The sequence below is a fragment of the Lemur catta genome, chromosome 1 (assembly GCF_020740605.2).
Source record: "Lemur catta isolate mLemCat1 chromosome 1, mLemCat1.pri, whole genome shotgun sequence".
Classification (NCBI taxonomy): domain Eukaryota; kingdom Metazoa; phylum Chordata; class Mammalia; order Primates; family Lemuridae; genus Lemur; species Lemur catta.
In genome coordinates, this window is record NC_059128.1 from 148,871,451 (window position 1) to 148,890,022 (window position 18,572).

Here is an 18,572-nt window from a genome sequence, read left to right on the forward strand (position 1 = left end):
ATAACAGATGAGTGGTTGCTTGGGAACATGGGAGTGGGGAGGGAGGGAGGGATTACCATGACAGTATAAGGAAATCTAGATAAATGTTGTGTGTGTTCTGACAGCTCTGCCAACTGGCTGTTCCTCCACTTCACTCCCTCTCCTCAGGGCCTCCCTGTTCCCTGAGGCACAACAGTGTTGAAATTAGGCCAATTAATAACACTTCAATGGCCTCTAAGTGTTCAAGTAAAAAGAGGAGTCCCATGTCTCTCACTTTAAATCAAAAGCTAGAAATGATTGAGCTTACTGAGGAAGGCATGTCAAAAGGCGAGACAGGCGGAAAGCTAGGCTTCTTGCACCAAACAGTTAACCAAGTGTGAATGTACAGAGAAAGTTCTTGAAGGAAATTGAAAGTACTACTCCAGTGAACACACTAATGATAAGAAAGTGAAACAGCCTTATTGCTGATATGCAGAAAGTTTTAGTGGTCTGGACAGAAGATCAAACCAGCCACAACATTCCCTTAAGCCAAAGCTTAATTCAGAGCAAGGCCCTAACTTTCTTTACTTCTATGAAGGCTGAGTGAAGTGAAGACGCTGCAGAACAAAAATTTGAAGCTGGCAGAGCTGACTCATGAGGTTTAAGAAAAAAGCCATTTCCATAAGTGCAAAGTGAAGCAGTAAGTACTGATGGAGAAGCTGCAGCAAGTTACCCAAGAGATCTAGCTAAGAACTAGCTAGATGAAGAAGATGGCTACACTAAACAGATACTCAGTACAGAGCCAACAGCTTTATATGGAAGAAGATGCCATATAGGACTTTCATAGCTAAAGAGAAGTCAATACCTGGCTTTAAAGCTTCAAAGGACAGGCTGGGCTAACGCAGCTGGTGACTTTAAGTGGAAGCCAATAATCACTGAACCATTCTGAAAACCTTAGGGCACTTAAGAATTATGCTAAACCTACTCTACCTGTGTTATACGAATGAAACAAAGCCCAGATGACAAGACAGCACATCTACTTACAGCATGGTTTACTGAATACTTTCAGCCCACTGTTGAGACCTACTGCTCAGAAAAAAAAGATTCCTTTCAAAATATTACTGCTCACTGACAATGCACCTGGTCACCCAAGAGCTCTGATGGAGACATACAAGAAGGAGATTAACACAGCATCTATTCTGCAGCCCAGGGATCAAGGAGTAATTTTGATTTTCAAGTCTTACTATCTAAGACATTCACTTTGTAAGGATACAGTTGCCATACATACATAGTGAGTCCTCCGATGGATCCTGTCAGAGTAAATTGAAAACCTTCTGGAAAGGATTCACCATCTTAAATACCACTAAGAACATTCATGATTCACGGGAGGGGTCAAACTGTCAACATTAACAGGAGTTTGAAACAAGGTCCCAACCTTCACGGACAACTTTAAGAGGTTCAAGACTTTCAGGGGAGAAGTCACCGCAGATATAGTGGAAACAGGAGAATTAGAAGTAGAGCCTGAAAATGTGACTGAATTGCGGCAATCTAATGATAAAACTTTATGAGGAGCTGCTTCTTCTGGACAAGCAAAGAAAGTGGTTTCTTGAGATGGGATCTACTCATGGTGAAGATATCGTGAACACTGTTGAACTGATAACAAAGGATTTAGAATATTACATAAACCTAGCTGATCACTCGAATAGCAGTAGCGTTTGAGAGGACTGACTCCAATCTTTTTATTTTTTTAAGAGACAAGGTCTTGCTCTGTTGCCCAAACTAGAGTGCAGTGGTGCAACCATAGCTCTTCTGTAACCTCAACCCCCTGGGGCACAACTGACCCTCTAGCTTCAGTCTCCAGAGCAGCTAGGACTACAGGCATAAACCACTACACTCAGCTAGCTTTTTTTCTTTTTTTTTAAAGAGGTCTCCAACTCCTGGCCTCAAGGGATCCTCCCACCTCAGCCTCCCAAAGTGCTGAGATCACAGGCAAGAAGCATCACACCCAGCCCTGACTCCAATTCGAAAGAAGTTATACCATGGGTTAAATGCTACAGATGAATCTTCTGTGAAAGGAAGGGCCAACTGACGCGGCAAACTTTATGGCTATCTTATTTTAAGAAGTTGCCAGAGCCCCCCGAAACCTCCAGCAACCACCACCCTCTTTAAGTCAGCAGCCATCCCCATCACAAGAACCTCCACCAGCAAAAAGATTACAACTCACTGAAGACTTAGGATGATCAGTAGCATTTTGTTAGCAATAAAGTAGTTTTTAATTAAGGTCTGTACACTTTTTAGACATAATGCTATCATACACTTACTAGACTATAGTATAGTATAAACATAACTTTTATATGCACTCAGAAACCAAAAAACTTGGATGATTGGCTTTATTTCAGTTGTGTGGAACTAAAATCACAACCTGAGTCATGCCTGTGTAAATCTAAGTGGCTACAAAATCATTACTCCTACCGTTCACCATTCGTAAGGGTGCAATGAAGACCTCCAAAATGCAGGATACTGCCTCAGTGGACATTCCCAAAGGAAGAATTAACTACCTCCACCTTTAAAGGTCTGAATATTTTCAAAAGCATGTTCTACCCCCAATAAAGCATAAGCATGGAGTACACACCCAGTTATTTAGCCAAAACAGTATTCTGGTGTCATTTTAATTGGATTACTGGTCAGGCTGAATACATTTCTGTATTTACTCTTTGTAAGGTATTTTCTTGCATTTCCCTGAAGTTTGTTTTCCCTTTTTTCCCCTCTTACCAAGTTGTGATTTGATGTTTTCCTTTTAATATGCAAAAGTTTCTTGTACCACACTAAGCTTAGACTGCTTTCATGACTTAGGTTATTTTATTAATACTCCAACCACTCTATGTAATGCTTTAACCTGGCTAGGTTTTATCTTGGTGTTTCCTATGATAATTTAAATCTATTCTTTCCCCCTACTTCATCACCCCTAATTTGAGGTAACTCCTATTAAATTATTAGCAAAATAAAGCTTATTTCCAGGATATATATCTACTCTGTTTCTTAAATCTGCCATTTTGCCAACACAAATAACCAGGTTTTTTTGGGGGTTTTCTTTTTTGGAGACAGAATCTTGCTCTGTTGCCAGGGCTAGAGTGCCGTGGCATCAGCCTAGCTCACAGCAACCTCAAACTCCTGGGCTCAAGCAATCCTTCTGCCTCAGCCTCTCCAGCAGTTGGGACTATAGGCACACACCATGATGCACAGTTAATTTTTTCTATTTTTAGTAGAGACAGTGTCTCTCTCTTGCTCAGGCTGGTTTCAAACTCCTGACCTCAAGCAATGCGCCCTCCTCGGCCTCCCAGAGTGCTAGGATTATAGGTATGAGCCACCGCACCCAGCCCAAACAAGTAGATTTTTAAAACTCCTGAATAACCCACTTAATATGTTCATACTATTAAGAGCAAATGAACAAACCTAGGACAGATTCTTAGACCAATGGCTTCCAAATCAAACTTGTTGCTTTAATGATACCTGTAAAAGAAATTAGAATCTCTTCTTGCCCTGTAACCAGAAATATTCTGTATTTTGGCTTAAGCAGATTAAATGATTTTCTATAAAATACATCAAGGCCCAAATTATATTTAAGAGTCCCCCCACTGCATGTAAACTAACTGTATTCCTTCCTTTTCCGATGTTCACATTAAGAATACAAAACAGTCTTTATGCCAGGTCGGTTGTACTCTTTAATATAAACACTACTAAGTGACAGCACAAAATTTACACGAGTAGGCTGTCCACTAACATTTTAACCAACTACATGAAAGAATCAAGTGCCTGAAAGCACTACATACCCAAATCAGTGTGACCCATCTTTCCGCTGCTCAGTGACCAAGAAAGGATAAAACACTTGTACATTTATACACAAATCTAAGTATTTTTTATAAATACTAAGTCTTTATATTCTTTATGTTCTAAGTATTTCTTTATTAAAAAAAAAAAGGAACACTGTCTGGGTGTGGTGGCTCACGCGTGTAATCCTAGCACTCTGGGAGGCTGAGGCAGGAGGATCGCGTGAGCCCAGGAGTTTGAGGTTGCTGTGAGCTAGCCTGATGCCACGGCACTCTGTCTTACCTAAAAAAAAAAAAAAAAAAAAAAAAAAAAAAACCCACAACACCACTACCCTGTTGTGTAGTGGCTACTTTTTCCAATGTCTTCCAGATGTACTTTTCAAATTATTTTTTCTTTTTCTTTTTTTTTAATTTCAGCATATTACAGGGGTACAAAGGTGCAAATGTTTAGGTTACATATATTGCCTTTTCCCCATCCAGGTCAGAGCTTCAAGTGTGTCCATCCTCCAGATGGTGCGCACCGCACCCATTAGGTGTGTACATACCCATGCCCCTAATTCCTTCCTTCCCCCACTCATCTGCCTGACACCTGATGAATGTGATTACTATATATGCACATAAGTGTTGATCAGTTAATACCAATTTGATGGTTAGTACATGTGGTGTTTGTTTTTCCATTCTTATGATACTTTACTTACTAGAATGGGCTCCAGCTCTATCCAAGATAATACAAGAGGTGCTAGATCACCATTGTTTTTTGTGGCTGAGTAGAACTCCATGGTATACATATATCTCATTTTATTAATCCACTCATGTGTTGATAGGCACTTGGGTTGTTTCCACATCAAATGACTTTTTTTTTTTTTTTTTTTTTTTTTGAGACAGAGTCTCACTCTCTCACTCTGTTGCCCAGACTAGAGTGCCATGGCGTTAGCCTAGCTCACAGCAACCTCAAACTCCTGGGCTTAAGCAATCCCTCTGCCTCAACCTCTTGAGTAGCTGGGACTACAGGCATGCGCCACCATGCCCAGCAAATTTTTTTCTACATATTTTTAGTTGTCCAGCTAATTTCTTTCTATGTTTAGTAGAGATGGGGTCTTGCTCTTGCTCAGGCTGCTCTCAAACTCCTGAGCTCAAACGATCCTCCCACCTCGTCCCGCCTCAGCCTCCCAGAGTGCTAGGATTACAGGTGTAAGCCACGGCGCGCCCGGCCCTCAAATGACTTTTGAAAATGACTGAGACGGGTACTCTACCCAGCATACAACTAAGTGTGCACCCCCTGGGGCTCTCAGCACAGTACTCTCCCTTAGCACAACAGAGTTCAGTCAATTATTTATGGGACATGTGCTGGCCCCTCCCCACTTTCACTCAATCTGTTTCAATGGCACATAACTCTGATTAACCTGATTCCTACTAGCAACCTATGTGCAAACTCTGTGCATAATGAAAACTGGGTTACACCAGCCTCCTGACCTTGGGGACAGAACTTGTGTCTGTGCTTTATGCAGGGAACAAACTGGCTTTTCAGCAAATGGGTTTTGAGCAAAGCTAGCTTGTCCTCAACCTTTATCTTGCCTTCCCCGCACTGCCCCAAAGGCATGTACTGTCATCTCAGAGGGAAAGTGGACCTGTATTTTCCACTCATACCCAAGGACTTCTTTTGTGAACAACACTCTGTTTTTCTTGAGGGTCTCCAAATTCCCAGATGGCTGGTTCTTCTAGAAATGGATAATACACTGAAGATCTGCTAAGAACCTTCAGAAAGAAATAGGTGTCCATCATATCCCAATCTTCACATCACGTAGGTTAACGTAGGTTTTCAAGAACTGCAACCCAGAGCCAAGAAAGGGTGCTATATAAATCCACACCCTGTGTTACACAGGACTTTCTAGGAATTCACAATCTATGAAGTACACCTGGGTGTGGCCACACAGATTAACCAGCCCATCTAATCCCCAGTACCTGCCTGCTACCTCCACTCAAAGTGCCCATGACCTAGTATGTGGATTAATGTCAGGCACAAATTGTCAACTAATATTTGAATTTCACCCCTTGGGTCTGTGCCTAGGTTCTTTTCACTGCTCACACGGCAGACTCTCAGCTAACTATATTTAGTTTGGAAAGTTGGGCACGGCAGACAAAAATCATCTACCCCTCTACTCCCTTTTCTCTCCACAGAAAGTTCAAATTTCCACTTCTGTGGGATTTCACCATTTAAACCACTCATGATTTGTTGGAAGATCTCCTTAAGCCTCCGGGTAATCTGGACGACTCACTTTGCTCCCAGAGTGGCTGATCCCACAAAGGACAGAGAGCACCAGCATTTCTCCCAACAATGCTTCAAGTGTTCTCAATCTCCAAGGACAGCAAGGAGTTAATGAGATCATACCACAATTTGGAGGGGGTAAGTTCCCAGGTGATACCTCAGTGGAGGCTGGGTACCAGTGTCTAGCAGACACCAGTAGGGGAAGGTATTTGTCAAGGCCCTAACCATCGTGGCCTAAAACAGAAGACAAGCTACTTCACTCACAGCAACATAAATGCACTGACTCACAATAGAATGGTGTGCGGGTGGAGAGGCTGAGAAAAGAGAACTTGAACAGCACTCAGACACCCCGAGGGCCTTTTAGAGAAAAACTGATTAACTCTGGTGGAAGAATATGACAGGATTAGTCACTCCAAAAATACAGATTTTCAAACTTTCAACTTTATGACTTGAACACCAGAAAAGTCTGACTCATCAGAACAGACTACTTCAATATCATGCACAGATAGGAACATGTTAGCTACCAAGAAACTTATTCAGTCAAATCCACCCTCTTCTTGAGGGCACGTGCTCTCAATTCTTTTAGCACTTTCAAATAAGATCTTATATTTAAAACAATTCACTTAAATACTCTAGAATGTAAACAGTAGTTTCTGCTGAAGGCTTAGTAACTTTTCCTAACTTTCAAACCTGTCCTACGACACAGGGAAAACATGTCATAATTTTCTCACTTCCCAAAACATCGCCATCTGGATCAGACAAGATTTAAAAGCAATTCAGGTATGTGACTATGTAAGAGAATTTTGCCACCTCTCAAAGTTACATGTGCCCCTCCCCAAAGTGAGGGGAATTCAACAGAGACAAACGTTTAAATTACCAGGGCTGCTTCAGCCAAGAAAGAAGACTCTTGAACTTCACATAAAATTCCCTGTGCTCACTTATAAATAGGTAGATCTGTATGGCAAAGGTCTCTGTCCAAAACGCATTAAGTGTCCAGTCTTTCTGCAGTCCTGGCTAGAAAGTGTCAGCGTCTACCTGGATTTGGGAAGGGGGCCGGACGGGAAACATGCAGGTGGTATGATGGGGGCCCAGGCGAGGCACTGGAAAATCCAGCCAGTAACTCTGGCCACATTCCTGTCATCTTCACAAGATTGCTAGAACCTCTCCAGGGATCACTGCATGGATGTCACATGAGCTCATCTGAATCACTATTCCATACCTGCCCTCCACCCCAGCACCCACGCACTCCACTGGAATCCGCCCAGTCATCTCCATGCACCATCCGACAGAAAGGGGGAAAGGTGTTGTGTGGGAGTCGGCGAAGGGCTCACCTGGATTGCTTGTCGGCCCTGCTGGGCGTCAGCCAGTAGTTGAATGGTGAGTGCCCTCGAGTCCTGCAGCGCCTCCTGGAGGTAGATGAAGCTGTGGCCCCCGTGCCGGCCCATCGTGCATTCTCGACAGATAGGCACAGAGCAAGTGTCACAGTACAGATGCAGCACCTGGGGACCAGAGAGGGGACAGCCATACATGAGAGATGCAGGATGGGAGGAAGAGGGAAGACAGCAACGGTGGTGCCCCGGATCCCAGATGCTGAACCATCCCCTTCCCAACAAGCAAGCACACCCCCACAAGGAGGGGCAGCGGTGTGCTAACTGCAAACACAACCCGAAATACCCACTTGCCCGTCTCACTCCCTCTCCCCAAATCAAGAGGAAAAAATAACCAACTGCCACATCCCACTCTAGTCTCATTCAGAACCACAACTGAGACACTTCAAAGCAAAGATCCTGTATCTTAGGTCAATTATCCAGAAAAGTTATGAGACTGGGTTCCCTGGTCTGAGATTGGTGGCCTGAATGAAAGTTTCTTTTGCCACTCCAGCCTAGATGTGTGAAGCAAGGCTAAGAGCCAGTAAAAATCGCCCTCGCCCCATGGCTTGTGGCCATCCGCCTCATCAAGGAGATTAGTGCAAAGTATGGTTCTTCTCCCAGACACTCAAGTAAGCTACGGGCTCTAAGCTTCTGGAACGAAGGCAAAAAGCTGGTGGTAAGGCCAGCCAGCTTCTAGCCTTTCTTCTTCCTGCCAAGTTACTCCAAGGAGGTGAACCAGGGAGGCAGCCAGAGCTGACAGAACGGCTTTATGTGATGTTAGACACTTCCCTGGGGCCAGCACGCTGGGAGGGGGAGAGAGAGAAGGGTTGGCACAGCCCTCACCTGCTGATAAGTAAGGAGCTCTCAAGAGAGAAGGCTCCTTGGCACAGAAACTGGGCCAGTCTCGTTATTGTGTATCTCCCTGCAGAGCAGGGCACTTAGCGCCACTCTCTGTAAATGTTTGCTGGATTGCTTTCAAAAGGAGAGCTTAAATTTGCCTCTGGTACACCTGGGTGTGAGAGAGAGCTACTAACACGCAACAGGCAGGGAAGCAGTGGGCAAGGAGGAATCTTTCAAACAACACAACAACGTACTGAATCTCCAGGGGAAGACAGGACAGGAGGTTGTGAGGTGCTCGGGGCCACACCCGTCAGCAAGGACACAGCAGGGGACCTTCTGAAGAGCCAGTTTCAACACAGGCATGGCTACCTCATCCTCCAGAGCACTTTGCTAGGTATTGTGGAGATCCAGGGTGCAAGACTCAAGATATCAGTGTGGAACTGAACAGGAGCTCATTCTGGCCTAGACTCAGGACAGACTGTTGCAGAAGATAAAGAGGGAGGCCTGGAGGTGGCCTTGAGGGCCAGAGAGCCACACACACAGAGGTGTAGGGGCAAACGGAGAATTCTGCTTCTCTCCTTCTCCAAAGTTTTTGTTTTAACCAACTAAAATCTTGGTATGAAGCATGCCCAGTAGAAAATGCTTCCCTAAATGGTTCAGTCAAGCAAAGAGGTTGCTCCACTCAGGGTTAATTAACTGAGTTAATAGGGACTTGTGATTTAGCACGGGTTAAGGTGCTTCTCTAGAAACTTTCAGATTTAGAAACAGGAAAAAAGGAAAGATTTAGAACATATTGTATTCTTACTTTTGTTAAAAAAAAAAAAAAGTTCTGCTATAGCAGGTTTTAAGAAATCTACTTTATACAAGGGAAATGTGGTGAGGTTTGTAGTTTTACCAGCAATTTTGATCACTGGAGTACTTTTCAGCAATGGTGGTAGACTGGAACCAGGTGGTGGTAATTTGCCTTTTTTTTTTTAAAGGCCAATTGCTTTTTAAGCACATCCACCTTTTAGAGATGATCTAATCCTTCTAATTGATTAAATCTCAAGTCTAAATTCTAACCAAAAGATACTAAGCTGGATAAATTCAGGAAAAATTCCTGGACAATCTCTCTCTCTTTTTTTTAAGATGTGGTGCTAAAGCAACTCTACCAGTTAGTTTCAACCACATTCCTTCCCCTTGCTCTCTCCATGTGTCATGGGAATAAAGGGGTCACTCCTATGCTAATGTGAAGCCTTCCAGCCAAAGGTTCCTTTTAAATTTGAATAAAACATGCCTCTGACCCTTTGTGGCCTCCCCCATTTTACCAGACTGCTAACCCTAACCTGAAAATAGGTATCTTTTCTTCTCAGGACAGCTGTGTGGACTGGCAGGAGACCCCTTGCTTCCTTCAGTCTGTGGGCTCACACAAATATTACCAACTAGCTTGTAGCTCGTTCTCATCTCCATGGCCAGGAAGTGGGAAGGAACCTCAGGCTGTTAACCTGAGCCTGGTGCTACCCAGCTGTGGGACCATCTATCCAGTCACCTCTCTTGACCTGCCTGGGCTTCAGTCTCATCTGTGAAACACACGGGGTCTGACTACGTGTCTCAGGAGACCCCTTCCACCCCTGAAATCCCAGGAGCATATCTTTAGAGACTTGACAACAGAAACCAAAGGGCTTCAGAGAAATTTTGGGCTGAGCCAGGAAGCTGACCCCAGGCTTCAGTTGTACAGCTGCAGGCATTAAGATAATTTTCCTCAGTCTTAGATTTGTTAATCTTAAAATACAAAGCCTGGCTGATGTTGGGCAAAGGAGATCCCACTGTGAATGGGAGGTTTAAAGGGATTCTGCAGATGCAGTGGCCAGAAACGAAATCCTGGTCCCAAGTGGCAGCAGAGAAGGGCAGAGTGCCTGGAGCCCCTGACCCCAGAGCCCTCCCATGGCCAGCCTTCAGAGAGCAGATAAAGGGTGAAAGAGGTGCCTGGACGCAATCCCTGCCTGGCATCATTTCACACTGGATCAGTGCAGCTCTGAGTAGCCAGAACTGTGGATTCAGAGGAGCCAGTGCTTTTGAAGTTCCAGGCTGCTTGAAGTGACACAGGTGGGGGTGCGGAGACACACAGTTGATAATAAAAAGCTATGAGTGAGTAAAAGAATATCAAATATCCTCAATGTACTTGTAGTTAATAAACTATGAATTTTTTTTAAAAAAATGCATTGTCCAAAATCTGTAAAATGAGACCAATGTTTATAAGCCTTCCAGCTAAAAGTTGGAGGAAAATTTTGGGAAGGATTTCACACTTCATTTAGAAGCTCTACATCTCATCTGCCTGCAATTTCTAAGATGGATAAACAATTTTAGAGCTGCTGAAACATGATCGATAGGTAAGGATGTGAATGGATGCAATTCTCTGGGAGAAAACAGCTAGATTATTTTTAAAGGATAAATGGGAGCTGTATAGAGGGTGGCCCAATGGCTAGAAATGTGGGAGCAGCCATGAACTGTGGCTCCTGGGATGGGGGGAGGGAATGGGCAGAAGAGGTCCTCTGGCGGCAGGAATTCCAGGGCCTGGTTGGGGCTTCCCGGGCAGATGCATGGACACGCCCCCTCGGGGCTGGCGACAATCTGGCTGCCCCAGCTAAATGGAGCAGGCTTGACCTCTGACCCTGCAAGTGACCACCCTCTTCCCTGCCCCCAGCTTCCAGAACGTCCCACCCACTGCCTTCCTCTCCCAAAATTTCTAAAATACCAAGCAGAGACAAAGACCTAGGAATGTGGGCCCAGCAGGAAAGGAATTGGGGGAAGGGGGAGGTTAGAGGAAAAATAAATAAATAAAAATACAAAGTAGGCACGTTTGCCCTAGCCAGTGTTTAAATAAAATGCTTTGTTTGCGAACAAGTGTGTGTGTGTGTGTGTGTGTGTGTGTGTGTGTGCGCGCGCGCGCATGCTCGTGTGCTCCTGAAATCTAGTTTTTACGCTACCTGTGGTCAGACAATGAACGCACACACCAAGAGACTCCTGTTAGAGCCCGGCACATCTGAAAGAATGAGTTTCAGGTTTAAAATACAACTATCCTCATCAGTGTCTTAAGAATGTAAACTGAAAGGATGAAAGGAGGCCTGGGTCACCAAAATGCCTCAACTAAAATATATCAACTGCTATAAATTAATTTTTTTAGATTAGTTCGACATCCCTTAACACGACTGAAAACATTTACTTGGCCTCCCACAAACTAAGGCTGAACACTACAGCCTGGACAGAAGGAGGCCTCCGCCCACCCAAGAGGGTTTCTGAGTTTCCCACTACAGAAATAAAGGGGAGGCGACAGCCCATTCCAGAAGCAGCTCAGGGCCCAGAAGCCTTACCTGTGTGTGCTACTCTGCAGGCTCCCACATGGGACAACAGAGGACTACTTCAAAAAATGGTAAGCCGAGTTCCAGGCATAAAATCTAGCCATGAAATGAAGTCTATTAAGTAATGGTAAAATCAAGCTTGACTTGAATGCTCTAAAACCTGCAGTGCAAACCGTCAGCAGAGCCCCTCCTGCAGCTCTGGCCACGTGCTGCCCTACAGCTTGGCAGAAGAAAGGAATAAGGACTGAGTTCATGCACAATCTCCACCAGTTCAAGACAACAGGTCCCAGCTGTGGACAAATTATTCCTTTTTGGTATGTGGGGCGGGGGTGTCCAAAACATTTTTTATTTAGCTAGGTAACACACATGCATCTGCTCAAACACAGAGATAAAGAGCAAATAGTTCTTAAATATCTCCTCAATGTCTTTGCAATTGTTTCTACTTCATGTAACCATCCAAAGGTATGCTATATTCTTTGCATACTTGAATTTTTAAAGACAAAAAAATTCCCACTAACTTTATGAACTTGGAGAATGTTCTGCGGAGTTGCCTGGTTTTCTGAGTGGTTGTATGGTATGCTGCTGTGTGAATGTACCACAACTTATTTAATCAGTACATGCTAATAAAATTGTAAAACTGTTTCCTGATTTTTGAAAAATCACAAGCAATGCCACAGTGAATACCCTTGTTCTTCATACAAACCCCAAATTCTCAATTTGGTGATATATTCAATTGCTCTATCACTTGATGGTAATGGTTATATGGGGGGAGATCTACTTGCTAGCATGGATAGTTAAGGGTTCCCAAATCCTAAATTTTGGAGCTAGGTCAACCTCCATCCGGGTGAAGGGCAAAGGTGGTCAAGTGCCAGTTTCTGTTCCCAACAGGACCAAACACAAAGGGCCAGCAGGGGGGGTGCCAGGTGAGACAGCATGGGCAGAGTTCACAGCCGGGACTGGAGTTAAGATCCACTTCTGCTTGGTTGGAAGGTTTTGGTGGATGCCGAGAAAGTGAAAAGGGGGCCAGAGAAGAGTAGTAGCCCAAGGAAAGAAAGCCTTGTCGTGTTTTGCAGCCTCGGTAGAGATGGCTAAAGAGACTGTCCCAGATGCAGGGGGGGGGGGGCAGGTCTGCCTGATAGGGGTACCTCTAGAGGTTGACAGTGGAAGGGGTCCCAGACAATGTAAAGGAAGGGGGGGTTAAGAATAAAAAACACCTCATGATCCCAGAGGCCCCATTAAAAATCCACAATCCCCTTTCTGCAATTCCAAAATCCAAAAAAAAAAGCTCTGGAAACCAAGTTTTTTATATAAGCTATTTGGCAGCAAACCCATAACTGGTGTACAATAAAGCACCTATAGTTAACAACAATGTATTATATTTGTGAAAATCAGTAAGAATACATTTTGTTTTCACCACAAAAAAATAAGTGAATAAGCATGTTAACTAGCTCAATATACCCATTCTACAACGTATCCATATTTCAAAATACCATGCTGTACACCATAAATGTGCAGTTTTCTCAAATTTTAAAACTGGCATGAAAATGATTTATGATTTTTATCTATATCATTTAGTGACTTTTTATATTTCACTGCAGAAAATAATGAACATTAATGTTCATTACTTACTGATTTTCAGGAATATAAAGGGGATTGTGGGTTTTTAAAGGGTCCTCAAGTATTTCCTTCTTAACACCTGTCTTCCTTTACATTGCCTGGGCCCCCTTCCACCATCAGCCCCTAGAGGTACCCCCATCAGGCAGCCCGCTCCCTCCACCTCCTTGCGTTTGGCACAACCTCTTGTGTTTGTGTTATACCTTATATACACGTGGAATGCTGCCTTCCTAAAATAAAAAATTGTGAATGCTGAGGCACATTTGACCCCGAGGGCTAAGGTAAGAAATTCACACACACAATACCGTCTGTCTGGCCAGCTGGCTGAGACAAGACCTGTGGGGATTGGAATGAGGATGTCCAAGAACAGCCCAAAGCAGGGTCAGAGCCATCTGCTCAGCTCTGTTCTAAGTTTTCAGGCTCCACGGATGGCAAGTTTGAAAATGAAAGTTTCAGATCAGAGAGGGATGCCGTTATCTCTGAATCTGGCCCCAATTCAGTTGCTGGTGCCAAGGGAGCAGCACAGTTTGATGATCATAAAATATCATGTTAACACTTGTTCACTTGAGGCTTTTGTGAGACTCCAAAAACCACAGCAGGATTTCCTCCTCCCTACTTTTTAGGAGAAAAATCTTCACTGTCCACCGACCACTGTGCCCCAACAGTTGCTGTTACCTCTCCCCAACAGCAGCCACCGACCACACCAAGGCCCAGCCCCTCCCACGGCCCATTCCACAGGCTTACTCAAGCCCTGCTAGTTCCTCTTCCTGCCAATCACCTGCTCCCCTGCTGGTGGGGCCAGGTCCCACAATCACACAGGCCCTTTGTGACCTGGTCCAGCGCCATCAGCTCCTACTTTACATGCCACAACACCGTCCCGTCCAGGTCTCAGAGCCCTGGTGCGCATTGTTCCTTTCCCTGCAAGGGCCCTCCCTGCAGCACACCAACGGATGTTTTCTCCTGTGCATGCAGCTTTTAATATTAACATATACAAAAATGGAAGGGTTACATTTCAAAACTGAAATCAAATTAAAAGGCACAGATAATTAGATGAGTAAGTTCCAACGACAGAGTCGAATGCCTGAGTTTGGCCGAGCTTACTTGCTTATTTGATAAAAAGACAGAACAACCCAATTTTGGGCTCACAGGACTGTCAGAATTATTAAAGGCATGAAAAGTTCATCCTGGAAGAAAATTATTTCCCTCCAGCACTGACTCTTTGAAGGAAGACGAAAACCCAACTAAGAACACCACCGTGGGCAGCACAGCAACCAGCTTTGGCCAGAGTCACAGCCAAAATAGTTCCATGACCGTGTCCTGCTCCCTTCTAAAGCTGAGCGCGCGGCAGTAACTGTGACCGGAGAAAGGGTGGTGTAACTCATGTGTGCAGTCTGCTGGGACTCTGACCCTTTTCAGGGAGCTGGGTTCATTTTACAGGGCAGGAGAAATGCCCCGTGCGAGCCGTGAAGGGCAGAGGTCAGGATGGGGGGAGACATGGAGATGTGGGGTAGGGAAAATGGCCGGCAGAGGACAGCACCTCTCACACGGAGCTAAAGCTAGCCAGGCCTCTGTGAAGTCACAAAAAGAAAAAAAAACACAGACACACAATTTTTAAAAGTATAATCATGATGCCACAAAATACCAAGTGTGGGATGGGGTACATGGCAACCGGGGAGGGGGGAATGTAGCTATCTATGCCTCTGTTCATCCCATTTCCTTTGCCCAGACCATCCACCCATCCTCTGCCTACCTGAAGCCTGGGCTAAGCAGACAACAAACTGCATCCTGCCTTTCAAGTAAACAACACGCTCTCCAAACTCTGCCTCTGGGGAACCCAGCCTGCTACAGCCCCCTCCTGGATTTTAGGCTGGTGCCTTCAGCTGGAGGCCCCTGCCCAGCGCTGCAGTCTCTCTCACACTCTTCATTAACACCGACCCACTGTAAAATGGCATCTTTTCTCGGGGGCGGCGAGTGCAGCACTTGTGCTTGGGGTGCCCCCTAACAGATCCAAGTTATACTTCGCGATAGACAACAGAGTGACTTTTTTGGACATGCCAAAATCGTGTTTTGGATTATTGCCTTCCAAACATAGTTTTTAATAAATAAATTTGTTTAAATAAAACTTGGGTGTTTAAAAACGTTCACATCAACGTATAAACATACCACAGGTATATCCATGCAACAGAGTTTTGCAGCAATAAAAAAGAAATGAATTGCTGAGAATTACTAATTCAAGCACCTGCACAAAACAACCTTAAAAGCATTTTGCTTGGTGGGGAAAAAGCGAGACTCAGAATATATTGCATAACTCCATTCATATGAAGGAAAAGCTCATCTAAGGTGGAAGAAAAAAATCAAAACAGTAGTTGCAGGTGAGAACAGGGGTGAACTGGAGGGATCCTGAGGGAATCCTTCTGGAGTGAGGGAGATACTCTGTTATCCTGATGGGAGGGGTGGTCACACAGGCGTATATAATTATCAAAACTCAAAACGTACACTTACTATACACCCCTCTCCAAGTGAGGAAGGAAGGAACCATTCCCCTGGCAACCTACATGTTGACGGGGTGAGGCTTGGAGCCCAGCCATGGCGTGGCACTCTTCATGGCTAAGGACCTAATAAATACTCGTAGAGCCCATAAATGAGTTAACTCCAATGGCCCCACATAATTTACTTCTAATAGATCGCTACCATTCTTTCCACAATGTTCCCATTAGCTATTATTTTTCCTTTGCCCTCCACTATAAATATTATCTTAAGTTCTATCTCACAAGAGACAAGCGTCCACTAACTCCCTGGAGGTTTTGAAAAAATTAGAACCCTGAGCCCGATTTACAGCGCCACAGGCAGCCGGCGGTCATACAAAGCCGTATGAAATCATTAGTGTCCCAGCTGCCACCCCGGCATGCAACTGACCTCTGATGTACTAATGAGTGGCCCATGCAGCTTCCAGCAGCAAATAAAAGAGATTTGTTCCAACACTGAGATCACTGCCCACGTAAATTATAGATTTTTAAACCAGACACGAGAAGACAGATTTTGACGTAGATGCACAGTTTTCCCGTTGCTTCCAAGGTTGCAAAAGTAAGGTACGGTTTTAGTTTTAATCTGTTGTGTTCCGGACAAGAGTCAGTGGTACTTCTGGGCTTTTTTTTCTTTTTTTAATGGCCGGACTCTGTAGGTGGCCATGTAACTCAGTCCTTGCCTCTTAAACAGTGGGCAACATTGTACACCTGACACCCTTTCACTCCCTAAAGAAGTCAAGTAGGTTTCAATTGCCTGTGTAGCCAAGATTCTGCAGACAGGTAGATTTTTTTAAGCAAGCAAAGGCACTCACCACCTGGGAAAAACTTTCCTGAGAAGCAGAAATAAAAACTCAGGTGAGAATAAACTAGTAACAAAACAGTCTGTAAATATACTAGCCACAATTTTCTACCCTAAACACAACATAATAAAATTTTTCCCCTCTCCCCATCCAAGCAAGTTTGATCATTGTATGTAGTTGGAGTCCTACATTACTCAGTTGCCTTCTGTCTTGATTAGGGTTAGTGGATCAAGGGTTTGGGGGCGAAAAGGTCCAATCCTAGTCTTCCTGATGGTCCATGGTTATATTGTCACATTCACTGACAATGCTAAGAGCTGGTCACTTTCCCAAGCAATGCCTCCAAAATCAAGTGGTTAACTAAATATTTATTGCCGTAGGAATTTTGTTTTAATCTAGAGTTGTTCACAGGCAGGAATTATTTTATATTGGGAAAGGACTAATCCCGGGAAGCAGGAGATGGCATACACATGGCCTCTGTGAATTCTCCTAATGCCAGGAAGTACCCAGACGGGGGCAGGGGGGGGTGCTAGGGTGTGTCTGTGAAGTAATGGGGATGTCGCCAAACCCCAAACCTAGGCTCTTCTGTGGCACTCCCCAAAACTGCACCTAACACGGAGGGCATTAAAGATGGGAGAGAAGCCAGACGTACTCTTAAAACTGCAGTACCTCCTCTTTCTACCCGACCATCCCTGGAATAACCAGAGCCTTCTCAACAGCTTCCTGTGTGAGTTATAGGCAAAATGAGCATGAGCAAAACCAAAATCTCTTGTGTAAAAGCTGGAGGCAAAAGAAAAGTCTTAGTCTTAAGCCCTTTTCAAGTTAGCATTTTGTTAGGAAGTCAATTTAACACCCCCACTCCAACAATAGGAAACCTAACCACCATAACAGCCAAAGGGGCAACAGGCCAGCTGTGCAGCAGAGCCCCGGCCAGGCCACCTGCCTTAAAGAGCCTCCCTGAGATGGAAGCCACCTCTCCATCACCCCCAAGGGCTGGTTCTATGATATGGCCAGGTGTGACAACTCCTACCCACCCCCTAATGTCTGAAGTGTAGAGGGCAATGGTGACCTTCTCTTACTAACCATCAATGACCTAGGGGATCCTAGGCAAAGCAATGGGAAGAACAGGGCAACTGAAATAAGACATAAAAGGTAACATATTTCAGATTAAGAACAGTGAACACTTACAAGCCTTTTTAAAGAAGGGTGTGAAGAGGAGAAACACAGCTCAAAAAAAAAAAAGGCAGGACAAGGAGTCTAGGCAAACCAGAGAAACTGTCCCAAAACAGGGGGTGGGGGGGGCAGAGAAGCTGGATTCCAGCCTTAAGTGGTGTGGCCTGGGCAAGAAGGGCCCAGCCTGTGCTGGAATCACCGGGGGATAAATACGCCCAACTGCAAAGGATCAAGTCAGCTGCCAAACCAGGAACTGTCGTGGGGCCCTGCTAAGGCCAGAAACAAAGCCCCAGTCTCTTGGAGTTCAGCATCCTTCTTCCCACCAGTGTGCACAGCTCTTCAACAGCTGCTCTATAAAGAAGCAGTAATTACAGCAGGATTTAAGCAAGGACCGAGTGAAATGCCCCCTGGAAAGTCAGGGAACCCCAACACCCAGGCCTGTGAGGGAGATGCCAACAAACTGATAAGATACAATCAGATAAAAGACCAACATCTGGGGACATTGTAGGTAAAACTGCTGGAATCAAACCCGTCTTTGGAACAAGTCTCAGATGTGGACCTTTCTCAGAAATCCTACCTCATTCCAACAAATGAAGCTTGTTGTTCAAGGGAAGCAAGGACCTCTTCAAACTACCTGTGTGCTCTTCAACAGAACGTGGGAACGGGCAACCCACTGCCCCAACACGGCAGGCAAGGGAATCAGAACCCCCAAACTTCTGTCCTATAAAGGTAGTAGGGGACAGAACCTTCCCCCTATCCCACACACAAACCCTCATCAGATACCCAAGCATAAACGTCAAAAAGATGTGAGAAGCCAGACCTGCCAGGATGGGAAAAAGAAAATTCACAATGAGCTGGTGAAAG

The 18,572-nt window shown here is 44.7% G+C and overlaps 1 protein-coding gene across 1 annotated transcript in view; it reads right to left on the reverse strand.

Moving 5' to 3' along the window:
- Positions 1-18,572, reverse strand: part of TRIM71 (tripartite motif containing 71) — a 67,223-nt gene that overhangs the window by 13,097 nt on the left and 35,554 nt on the right. The window contains exon 2 of the mRNA XM_045537501.1: positions 7,383-7,550. Within this exon, the coding sequence (XP_045393457.1) occupies positions 7,383-7,550 (168 nt within the window). The remainder of the gene's footprint in view (positions 1-7,382; positions 7,551-18,572) is intronic.